At 37.2% G+C, this 12,291-nt stretch overlaps 2 protein-coding genes across 2 annotated transcripts; both read left to right on the forward strand.

Annotated features, from left to right (window-relative positions):
* LOC109715545 (actin-depolymerizing factor 11-like) lies at window positions 928–4,203 on the forward strand. The gene is made up of 3 exons (XM_020240617.1): window positions 928–1,120; window positions 2,145–2,410; window positions 3,750–4,203. The coding sequence occupies exons 1-3, from the start codon at window positions 1,100–1,102 to the stop codon at window positions 3,898–3,900; spliced, it is 438 nt and encodes a 145-aa protein (XP_020096206.1). The 5' UTR covers window positions 928–1,099; the 3' UTR covers window positions 3,901–4,203.
* Window positions 5,891–10,431, forward strand: LOC109715479 (inosine-5'-monophosphate dehydrogenase-like). The gene is made up of 4 exons (XM_020240505.1): window positions 5,891–7,027; window positions 7,409–7,588; window positions 8,599–8,856; window positions 9,756–10,431. The coding sequence occupies exons 1-4, from the start codon at window positions 6,029–6,031 to the stop codon at window positions 9,825–9,827; spliced, it is 1,509 nt and encodes a 502-aa protein (XP_020096094.1). The 5' UTR covers window positions 5,891–6,028; the 3' UTR covers window positions 9,828–10,431.

Raw genomic sequence — 12,291 nt, forward strand, 5'->3', positions numbered from 1 at the left:
ATCAAAGTGTATTTAACTTACTCAGATCAAACAAATTGAACAACTAAATAGTAAACTAAATTTTTAAAAGGTCAGATAGTAGATACAAAATGGTTCATAGTTCATAAAAACGTTCTATACATGTCTACCCTTTTTCGGAAACACAATAAATACTATATTTTAATCAAAATAGTTTGATATGCAAGACGTACGAATGTGAAACAATCATGCTTTAAATTTAGGATCTCAAATACCAACCATCTGGTCATTTACAACTTGCTCTAGTAACTATCAATTTTATTATATTACTTTTTACTACACATAATAATATTTGATGTTCGTATTTTCGTTCATAACCAAAGGAGATGAGGAGGCAGTAGAAGGACGTCTTTTATGTAGCAGTTACACCACATCAATAATATATAGCTAATCAAATACCACAATTTTGACAAAAAAGTATAATAAAAATAGAATAAACTTCAAATGCCACTCCTATAATTTTACATTTTCTCACTTTAATATCCAATGATTTAAAGTATATAAATTTAGTACTCTATTATTTCATTTTTCTCTTTTCAGGAGCTCCTCCATTAACATTTTGTTAAATTATATATAAAAAACTTTAAATACCATATTTAGATTTATGGAATATTCACTTTGATACTTTTTAGTTTTAACTTTGTCACTGATTTAATGAAAAAAATTAGTAAAGGAAAACTTTAAACACCCCATCTAGATTTATGAAATATTCACTTTGGTACTTTGTAGTTTTAACTTTGTCACTGATTTAACGAAAAAAATTAGTGAAGAAAATAATAAAAAAAAGAAAAATATGAGGTGGTGGACCAAATCCATCTAACAATTTCTCTGACATTGCTGGGGAAGTTGATCTAAAAATTCCCCACCACCGAAACAGGGAATCTGCTTTCCTTGGTATACATTTATTAATGGCCAGAACCTTTTTCCTCTCCACTTCTTTTATTCCTCTCTCTCTCTCTCTCTCTCTCTCTCTCTCTACTTTTTCGTTTTAAAGTATTGGTGTGTGAGCTCTCTATCGCAACCACTTCTACATCTATCGTGATCGCGTAGATCCCCTGGTGCTCCCGATCCACTAATCCACATGGCTTTTCTCCGATCGTATGTAAGTTTTTCGACGCAGATCGAAGCGATTTAGGGTTTGATCAAGTATCTCTCGCCTGATTTGGCTTTTTTGGTCATTTTCCTGGTTAAAGTTGGATTTCTTCGGATTTTTGTGGGATTTCGGTTTTTTTTAGGGTTATTTTCTTGTTACTATCTCATCTAGGGCCGATTCCGAAGTATAGGGTTGGCTCTGATCCTTGTTCGCTGCTATTTCTCTGATCTTTTGTACGGATCTTAATTGGAGTTTTTTTTGTTCTCTTTTGTAGAGATTTTAATTGAATTTGTGTTAATTGTTTAGGTTTTTGGGTTATTTATGTGTAGGAACACGTTTTTGCTAGTATTTTGACTGTAAGCATGTATTTTCTTAATTTAGAAATCATTTTGTAGAGAAAGTAATAATTTGCCCAATTCATTTGTGATCTGATCTTCATCACTGGGTGCATGTTCTTCAAATTACTGTAATATGCCTATATATCTTATTTAGATCTTTGTTTTATGTACATTTAGATGGTGTAACTCAATCCTGATGATGCGGGCTCTGCAAGTTTACCCTGTAGTTTAGGATTTCAACGCAACTATTCATCAAAGACACTGATTTGCTGTTTATTGATCTTCCTCACCTCTTGTGTCTATAAAATGGTACTACATATGTGTAGTAGTTGTTCGTGTGCGTCTTGTATATACAGTTAAATGAATTGATTTGACCGGGAGAATCGAAATTACTTTGCTCCCCATATATGGCTTTATCAAACTTCTACATTCAAGAATGGAATGGAGTGTTGGTAGGAATTTTTATTTTTAACAATAATCTCTCGAGCTTGCTTCGTATCGTGAGTTTCGAGATGCTTATTATGTGGTGGACATCAGCCTGAGTCTTTACTGAATCATCCCTTGCAGAAACACAAAACCAACCTTATGATTCTAAGCAGCATCTCTTTTTCGTGAAATGTCTCATATTATGAAGAGCTTCTTTAGAACACCTTTGTTTGCTTGTTTGTTTTCTTTAAAATCTGCACTTGTTTCAGTCAAATGCGTCCTCTGGCATGGGTGTTGCCGAGGACTGCAAGGAGACATTCCTTGAGCTTCAGAGGAAGAAGACGCACCGCTATGTAATATTCAAGATCGAGGAGAAGCGAAAGGAGGTTATTGTGGAGAAGACTGGAGGTGCTGCTGAAAGCTTTGATGATTTTATGGCCTCTCTTCCTGAGAATGATTGCCGATACGCCATCTATGATTTCGACTTTGTTACCGAGGAGAACTGTCAGAAAAGCAAGATATTTTTCATTGCCTGGTGAGCTTCATCTTTTCAAATCTTTCTGTTTTATGTAGTCTTCTCATTTATCTCTGAGGATTTAATCCAATTAAAAGTAAGTTGGTTTTGCCTTATCAATTTACTATAGCATCTACAACTTTATAATTTCTGCAACATATGTTGTGGTCTCTGTTGTTGCGAATGGTTTATTAATCTTCCGAAGTGAGCTATAGCTGATGTATGAATGTGAATTATGTGTTCCGATGACAATATATACTAGAGAAGTATTCTATTTTTCATGTTTTCTTTTGAAAAAGAATTGTCTTCTTGAATTCCTACTTGGTCTTTTCCACTTTTCCTCAGGAAAGAGTTTTCTGCACCTTCTGGAACATGAATTTTGAGTATTTTTGAATATCGGCTTGCTTATTGAATTCGTGTCTTACAGCCATCCTGCGCCAGCTAAGACTTTTCTTAGCGGGAACCGCAATCTGATTAATTTGTATAGCAGTCTGCTATATATAGCAAGCAAACGCACTTTTCCTTATTCAGAAAATCTTAGCAATGTCCTTTCTCTTTTGCACAAAATCCTTCATTCTATTTTCTTCTCTTGTCGCGTGATTGTCCTCCTCTTTGGCAAAATCAAGATGTATATGGTAGGATCTGAACAGTAAATTGTTTAACATGCGTGTGTTCTTCAATAGACAAGCTGTCCCAAGCAAGCTATATTTTGTCATTAAGTTCATGGCTAAACACATGAAGAAAGCTAATCGACTGAAAATACTTGTTTATGAAGAGTCAGATGAACAAATGTCCCATTTACAGCATTGCGCCTTAGAGGAAGTTCTAGAAAAATGAGTAAGACATATTAGATGATGATGAGTTTTCTAAGCATAGATGGTCTACCAAGTAAACTAATTGAGTTGACAAATAATTTACTTGCTTATGTAGTGTTGAGGATGATCACTAAGGTTGGTGAGCTTCATTTCATTTTGTAACAATATACCTCATGCTGTAACCTTCCACTTTGATGTGTGGTGGTGACCTACGGGGATGGAGCAGTAATGCTCAGCTAGTGTGAGAAACTTTCTTTTGAATCCTGCGGCAATTTATGTGGAGTAAAGTGAACATACTTTTGTTACATACAGTGTGTCAGGATGAACTTCTTCCTGGGTATTCTCTTTTCACCATTCATGAAGATAAAAAATTTCTGCTTGTTCCAAACTACATTAGGATGCCACTCTCCATTAATTTCCAGTGACCCCTAGAAATAATTGAAATCATGCTTACATTGTATGTTTAATGCTTCAACTGAGACTTTCATCCTTTCTTTACTTATTTACATTGTTTAACTGTGTATGCTATTCGTAATTCGCATTAGGTCCCCTTCTGTGTCCCGAATCCGTGCTAAGATGCTCTACGCCACGACCAAGGACCGGTTCAAGCGCGAGATCGATGGGTTCCACTACGACATTCAAGCCACCGACCCCTCGGAGCTGGACATCGAGGTTCTTCGAGACCGTGCACATTGAACTGGATTATTCAATAGGAGATGGATTCAAACAGCCATGTTCCCTGAAAAATATCACTTATGAGGGAAAAAATTATTTAGATTCCATTCAACTATGTTACAACTTGGTTATGAGCTTGGATGTATTATTGAAGTGCTGCTTGAGATATATCTATCAATGAGATGTGAGCTTGTAAAACTGGTACAATACAACAGCTTTGACTGGTGGAATATTGCCTTATTATGATATGGTGATATTGTGATAAATAGCTATCACAAGAGGGCATGATACTCCAAAATTCCAAATAAAGGAGTCTTCGCTTTACTCCTATCTCACTCCTCCTCATATTTGTTCTTAAACTGGATGTAGAACAACAAAAAGTCAACTTTTATAAGGTAACCAACCAGTATATATACTGAAACTGGAGAGAATGTGCTCTTCAAATCCCACATTTCAAGAGCCCCTTTTTCTTAAACAAAAAGGGGTGTGAATCTTCTTTGGTTTGTCGATCTTTTGCAATTGAGATCTTCTACGATTGAAGTGTTCGAAAATTTTGATACGAATTTGCAATTTTATATTGCATAATGTGTTAGAAATTTTCTGCTCACCGAGTTTGCACAGTAAATTGAATTCAGTTCCTACTTCAGTTAGTTTATCTTGTTTCTCATCAAAACAACTCTCTTAACACCAATTCACAAAATCACAATGGGCATGCGCAGAATCAAATATAAAAAAATAAATAAACTTTTACACGTAAGTGAATCAATCATGACGAGACACGTAACTATTTATAGTAAATTAGCTATTCACTATTTCATTTTATTTTATTTAAAAGATCCACTTAAATTAATCCTCCTTTCCTTAAAAAAATTCGTTCCCGATTCCTTTTATTTTTTATTTTTTTTCTTTTTCCTTTTTTAATCTTTATACCTAAAAAAGGCCAAAACATCCTACTCATCCACTTTTCCCGACCTAACCTATCCCTCAATCCCAACCGTTGAAACGCATCTGCACCGTCCATTCGCGGGACTGGCCGACAAAGTCCACCTTATCGTGGGCCCCACATCCCCTCTCGTGCATCAAATCTAGTCCTTTATATTTACGGAAAAAAGCAATAAAAGGTAAAATTGTATAAGGAAACCTCACCTATAGTAGGAGTCTGAAATAGCCCCTTCGACTTTTGTGTTTTTTTCAAGGATATACACCCGAAAATAAAGAAAACAACGAATTAATTTTTTTAAAAAAGTTTAAATATTAAAGAAATTAATTTGACTATTAAATAAATAATGACTGTTGTTGATAAGGTGTAAATTTGTATCGCTTTTTCAGTTTGCAGATAGCATTACGCTAATAAATATTTTTACTAATTAAATTAGAAATTTTATAAAATTTAAGAAACTTTTAAAAGTTTAATTGTGTTGAATATATTTTATGTAATAACAATGAAGAGTTTTTTAACTGTTAATAACTAATAACTAGTTCATTCATTAATTTAATAATTTTATAATTTAATTTAGAAAATAAGTTTAAATTAAAAATATTGAAACTTGTGTACAGATGAAAATAAATTCAGATGGATAGAACTTCTGCCCTAATACGCCCTAAACGGACAGTAAACAAGGATCAAAATTATAAAAAAATATATAATCTATTCTGATAAGCCAAATAAATAGAGTGAAAAATGTGATACCATTTTTTTAGTTTAAACCATCTTGATCCGTCAAAAATTTACTCTAGTTCTGATCTTTCCCGTATGGAGCGATAAGTAATGTCAAAAATAAAATTAAAATTAACTCTCCATGAATCTACCCCGATTGGACTATAAAGTATAAACAGAGTGAGAGAGGGAACCCTTTACCCCCATCCATCTTATTTGCATCCATCCCTAAACTTGCATAGCGTGGTAATAATAATACGGGAGTTGTAGCGTGGATTTCAAATTTTCTATAGTTAGAAGAGTTTCCTAGAATTTTCATCATTCTATAAAGTCTAATCCCGTACCCGTTTAGTTCTCTACTCCGGCGCGTCTGTCTCACCGTCGCGCCCCCCAAAACCCCTCGCTCGTCGTCGTCCTCCTCCGCCGCCAAAACCCTAATAACAATCCCTAGCCCTAGGAAGGTCCTTATTAAACCCTAGAGCCTCCTCCGCCATGAACGGCTACTTCTTCGAGCACGAGGACGGGTTCTCCGCCCCGCGCCTCTTCTCCCAGGGCGTCTCCTACACCTACGACGACGTGATCGTCCTCCCGGGCTACATCGACTTCCCCGCCGACGCCGTCGACCTCTCCACCCGCCTCTCCCGCCGGGTCCCCCTCTCCATCCCCTGCGTCGCCTCCCCCATGGACACCGTCTCCGAGTCCGTCATGGCCGCCGCCATGGCCGCCCTCGGCGGCGCCGCCGTCGTCCACTCCAACGCCTCCCCCTCCCGCCAGGCCGCCGCCGTCCGCGCCGCCAAGTCCCGCCGCCTCCCCTTCGTCTCCCAGACCCCCTTCTTCGCCCCCTGCGACGCCATCCCCGACTTCGGCGACGCCGCCGCCTACGCCCTCGTCACCGAGTCGGGAACCTCCACGTCCAAGCTCGTCGGCGTCGTCGCCGTTTCCGATTGGGAGGGGGTCTCCGACAAGAAGGGCACCCCTGTCTCCGAGTACATGCGCCCGGCCCCGCCGTCGTCGGCGTCTGCGTCCTTCGATTTCGAGCAGGCCGCCGCGTTCTTGGCCGACGAGGGCTTGGATTGCGCGCCGTTGGTGGCGGAAGACGGGGAGATTTTGGATCTGATCACCGCCAAGGACATTGAAACGATCCGCTCTTACCCTAAGCTCGGAAAACCCTCGCTGGGCTCAGATGGGAAGTTCGTAGTTGGGGCCGCGATTGGGACGAGGGAGGAGGATAAGGAGAGGCTCGAGCAGTTGGTGAAGGCGGGGGCGAACGCCGTCGTGGTGGATAGCTCGCAGGGCAACTCTATATATCAGCTCGATATGATCAAGTACGCGAAGGGCAGGTACTCGGATCTTGATGTGATTGGGGGGAATGTGGTCACGATCGCGCAGGCGCAGAATCTGGTCAAGGCCGGAGTTGATGGGTTGAGGGTGGGGATGGGTTCGGGCTCTATCTGTACAACCCAGGAGGTTTGTGCTGTCGGCCGAGGACAGGTAAGGATCAGAATTTCTTTACCTTTTGCTTTATTCTACTGAATTTGCTGTCAAGGGAGTATACTGAGACTGTTAAATTGTCTATTGATTATTCGTGATAAGTACCGAGCAATTAGTTAATGATGATAAGAAAATTACTCACTTTCTTGAATTTATTTGAGTTTGTGTAGCTGATATATTTAATTCTGTTTGGCTTTTTTAGCAATCATGTTTATACTATGTAGTGGTTATGCAGCATTTGACCAACCTGAGTTTCTTGTTTACACTCCTTTTCGGTGTGAGTAGCACTTTCCACGTGCAACTTGATTCTAAACACGCCAAAAATAGCGCTTTCCTCTTGCAATTTGATCCTAAGTACTCTTTTTGCTTTTGTTTGCCTAGGCAACTGCAGTGTACAAGGTTGCATCTTTCGCCAGGGACCACGATGTGCCAGTGATAGCTGATGGTGGGATTTCAAATTCAGGACATATTGTTAAAGCTTTGGTGCTGGGGGCATCTACTGTTATGATGGGCAGTTTCCTAGCTGGCAGTCATGAGGCTCCCGGGGTCTACGAGTATAAGGTATGCACTTCAGCACAGAAAAAAGAAGAAGAAAGGCACGTGGATGAAAAGAATATAGTTAGGGGTTGTTATCGTTGGTATTCTTTTTCAATATAACATGAGACTGGCATTAGCTTTTTATTCTTATTACACCTTGTATAGATTCATATTGTTTTCTGACTATACTGATTAATAGGTGATTATGTATCATTGATCATCTTTGCCTATATTGTATTTATTAGAGATATACTATAATAACCTAGCTAGGGCATTTTTTTTTTTTTCTGCCCCCCCAGAATACCTTATATCCAGTGCTTATGTTACAGTTATTTGACTTCCTCCTCCCTTTCTGACACCGTGTTTTAGTACTCAGTCGTGGTTATTTAACTTCATTGTCTAGAATTATCTGATCTTACAATGCTGTCTGTATAATCGTAATTATAGCCTATGTGTAGGTATGGTGTTGGAGTTGCCGCTTTGCTATTCATTCAACAGTGACTATGGTGTTTTGACTAATTAAGATAGTCACAAGTTCCCTGTTAATGGTTGGAAGTTTTTAATGTATTTAGATATTGTTGTAGCCAAAACCAATATGCAGCTGTACTCTTGTTTCTCTGCTAATCAACTTCCATGTTGCAATATAGTTTCTTAGAACGATTAAAATGCCTTCAATATTTAATTAATAAATTTTACATAAATGCCGAGCATGCTATCAGAAATTGATGATGCCTTTTCTTTTAAATTTCAAAGGACTTTAGACGGCCATCTGCCTTTTGTGATATCCACTTTTTCACACATTTTTTTGACATTGTCTTTCAATATATTGCTGCTCAATCGAACACATTTAAGCTCGCTTTTTTGCACCTAGTCATGCGGAAGGTGTACAGTGTGCATCATTATGCGTATCATTTTCTCTTGTTACAAGAATTATTGGTAACCCTCCTTGCAAGATTCTCCAGCAAAAACTTAGGACTATTGTCTCTTTCTACTTCACATTTAGATCCCTTCTGTTTCACAATTTACGTTTGTAGGATGGCAGGCGGGTCAAAAAGTATAGAGGCATGGGTTCTCTTGAAGCTATGACAAAGGGGAGTGATGCGCGGTACTTAGGGGACGCGCTCAAGCTGAAAGTTGCCCAAGGAGTTGTCGGAGCGGTAGCGGACAAAGGGTCTGTATTGAAGTTTATACCTTATACAATGCAAGCTGTCAAGCAGGGATTTCAAGATCTTGGCGCATCCTCTGTGCGGTCAGCTCATGATCTTTTACGGTCAGAGGTGCTAAGATTAGAGGTACTAACTAAAACCTCCCTCTTAAAGTTTGACCTTTCCGAGTTCTTTTCTAAGAGAACTCCATAATAGTAATTTACATGGGCTGAACACGCGTATAACTGTTCTTGGTATTCTTTTCATTTTGCTATATGGTAAGAAGTATATTATGCTAATCAAGAAGAAAGTGATGTCCTAATATACAGACCTGGTCCTATGCACAAAACATGCCTTCACATACAAATTTCGTTCTCTGCGGAAATTATGCCTGGTACATTACCAACATCTATTACAATCCCAAAATAATTGTGGAAGATGTTCTAATAACTCCTAACATGTATCAATTATGCTTATAAGATATCCTAGTCGGTATTTCTGAACCTTCTGTTGTCCATGAAATATAATCGTTTTTTTGGATTTTGATGTTACTTTGATAAAATAATGGTAAATAAGAAATTGCGAAAAACTTGACTTGTGACAATTAAAAACATGCCCAAGTAATTTCCGTACTTTATGATCTTTTTCCTTACAACTATACAAAAATGATGGCAGCTTACGATATATACTAATGGCAGCCATTGTTGCCATCCATTTCCTACCTTTCAACTTTTAGCCTAACCTGAAATCGTGCTTTAACCAACTTTTGGCCTGGAAGTGAGTCGTCTGTGCTTAAAAATCACCTTCTCTTTGTAGTTTGCCTTTCATTCGAACTGTTTTTGCACCTTTTGCTTGTTAGTGTCTTGTTAATACTTAATTGCCAATCCTTTCGTCATCAACTTAGCTTGCCATATCCCAAAATTATTACCAATAGCACCATGCACTAGCCTCAGCCAGGAATCCTCTTTATTACCTTAAGCCCAACTTGAGACTTCAATGTATATATTTTTTTCCAACCATCTTTTTTGTTTTTTTTAAAACTCCAGGTCCGAACAGGAGCTGCCCAAGTCGAGGGAGCAGTCCACGGCTTAGTCTCATACGAGAAGAAGGCCTTTTGAGGATGCTGCCCGAAATCCTTTTCTCGAGTATAATCGGCAACTGCAACTGTGAAAAGTATGAGCTATTTATGGATCGCAGTTATATCCAACGCTTTCAATAGTCTGAACACTTCATGAGGCTCCTCACGTACTCTCTGCTATTTCCTTTAAATTATGGTACTACGTGAACCCTACTTAGTATTATCACTACTGTTTGTTCCTCTTCTTTTTTCCTCGAGAAAAGGATATGTACCTTGCATTCTGTTTCGCATCAGCAAATGGAATCTTTTGCTCTTTAATGGTCCTAACCTGGCAATTCTAGTGGGTGTGCTAAGTGACTCGGACAGTTCACCGCTGCTTCCACTCTTTTTCTCTTTTTGTTTAGGAGGAATCTAAAATGTTACAAACAGCCCCATGTGCTATATAGCTCGATTGCTCGCTGCATGTTACTTTCTGCGGTTTCGAGTGTTAACATTTTGCTACTCTATATTCCATGTTCTGATTTTTTGTAAGGACCTGCCAGATAAAGTGAGCACGCGAAAAGCACCGTTCTCATTGAAACTCTCTATTGCTTTGTAATTTGTAGTTGTCCATTTAAGCGCAATTTGATTGCTTACGAAGTAAAGCGAACAGTGATGAACCATTTTTCCTTTTTTTTTTTTTTTTNCCTTTTTTTTTTTTTTGATCTTATCTAGTGACTTAGTTCAGTTTCGCTAGACTATTCCAGGATTGCAGTCCCACTAATTTTGTACTGCTTTGAGGTTACTGTTGTTGCTCCTAAAGAAAAACTCTAAACAATTACTTCTATTTGGACTTTGGATGTTGATTCAAGGGACCCCTGACTTACAATTATCTCCTTGTGACAAGATAAATGTTTATCGTACATCGTAAACTATGACACATAACATTATGATTAAGCATGTCACTCATCTTCTACTATTCTTAGATTTTTTGCATATCCAATGGGGCAAAACAAATGGTTGTCTCTAAGAGATTCTCTTGTTTCTCACGGAATGTATTTGTTATTATGCGTCACCTTATCAATCAATTGTATTAATTGGAGGGAGAAATGAGTATCTAATTTCTAATTTTTCATTAGCTTGGAGTAGAAATGTAGCATGCATAATCATATCTTCCCCCTTCTTTGCTTAAGAAGCATTAAAGTGGGAAAGGCCAAGGCCATCATCATACCCACCATTGATAAATAATGGTAGTAGAATTCAGATTAATGTAACATTTTTTATAATTTGAATTCTATTCTGATATTGTTGCTTTTTTATATTAGATTCATGCAAATTCCAATTTAGATATAGGATTTTGATCTCTAATAAGATTAAGTTTTTTTTAATATACAGCATAAATTTTTTTTCAATACACAGAATCGATTAACGAAATAATCATATTTTTATCATATTAATTAAAACAATAATAGTTTAAAAACATGGTCGCATAATAATCTGTAGGCACATTTGGATGGATGGTCAACGGATCACCTCTGCGACAGCTGTTCACTCCGGGGACGACCAATCATAAAGCTCCAGGGTGTCCGCGCGATTCTCAGCCGTCCGATCCACAATCAACCGTTGTAGGATTCCACGATCCGCCACCACACCGATACTCCCGGTGTAACAGACTCACACCAATCTCTCCTATCCGTCCGCTCCACCGAAGCATCCCACGCTTATGCTCACCTCCCATAACACCACTCTTATTAGGCAATTTTACAAATAAACCCCTGAATTTAATTTATTAAAAAATAGTTCCATTTATTTATCTAACTGATCCGGATAGAATTCACCAATCTTCAAAAAAATAAAATAAAATAATCGATGTAACATTTCACATCTAATTAAAAAAATGATTGAAACAATAAAATTATTATATTATTGATAAAATAACTGTTTAACGTATATTTAAATACGTTGTTATTGACATAAATTATTAAATTTGATAAATTATTAAAAAAAAGTTGATAAAATTTTCAACTTCTTTTTTTTTTGTTTGTTAAAATTATTTTATTCCACAAAGTAAAAGCTTCCCAAAGAAAAAACAAAAAGAAATAGCTGGTGGGGCCATTTAAGATTTTTTTTTTAAAAGTAAACTTCAAATATCATTTCTGTGGTTACACACTTTCTTAGTTTAGTATCATGTGATTTAAAGTATATCAATTTAGTATTTTATGATTTTATTTTTCTCTTTTCATCCGTCTCTTTGTTAACTTTTCGTTAAATTATATACAAAAAATTTTAGATACCTATCTATAGTTTATCAAATATTCACTTTAATACTCTTTAGTTTTAACTTTGTTACTGATTTAACGAAAAAAAATAGTGAAGGGGATAATAAAAAGATAAAAATAAAATCACATGGTACGAAAGTGATACACTTTAAACTACAAAGTGCTAAAGTGATAAAGTGCGAAACTACAGGGTGGTCTTTGAAGTTTTTCCTTTTTTTTTTTTTTTTTTTTTTTTTTTTTTTTTTT

This window comes from Ananas comosus, linkage group 9 (genome assembly GCF_001540865.1).
Source record: "Ananas comosus cultivar F153 linkage group 9, ASM154086v1, whole genome shotgun sequence".
Taxonomy (NCBI): domain Eukaryota; kingdom Viridiplantae; phylum Streptophyta; class Magnoliopsida; order Poales; family Bromeliaceae; genus Ananas; species Ananas comosus.

What these genes read in the sequence shown, in the direction of transcription:
- LOC109715545 (XM_020240617.1), top strand. Translation starts at nt 1,100, where the DNA reads ATGGCTTTTCTCCGATCGTAT. An exon ending in TGGCTTTTCTCCGATCGTAT is followed by an intron (nt 1,121 to 2,144) that starts GTAAGTTTTTCG and finishes CACTTGTTTCAG; the next exon opens with TCAAATGCGTCCTCTGGCAT. An exon ending in AAGATATTTTTCATTGCCTG is followed by an intron (nt 2,411 to 3,749) that starts GTGAGCTTCATC and finishes AATTCGCATTAG; the next exon opens with GTCCCCTTCTGTGTCCCGAA.
- LOC109715479 (XM_020240505.1), top strand. Translation starts at nt 6,029, where the DNA reads ATGAACGGCTACTTCTTCGAGCACGAGGACGGGTTCTCCGCCCCGCGC. An exon ending in GTGCTGTCGGCCGAGGACAG is followed by an intron (nt 7,028 to 7,408) that starts GTAAGGATCAGA and finishes TTGTTTGCCTAG; the next exon opens with GCAACTGCAGTGTACAAGGT. An exon ending in CCGGGGTCTACGAGTATAAG is followed by an intron (nt 7,589 to 8,598) that starts GTATGCACTTCA and finishes TTACGTTTGTAG; the next exon opens with GATGGCAGGCGGGTCAAAAA.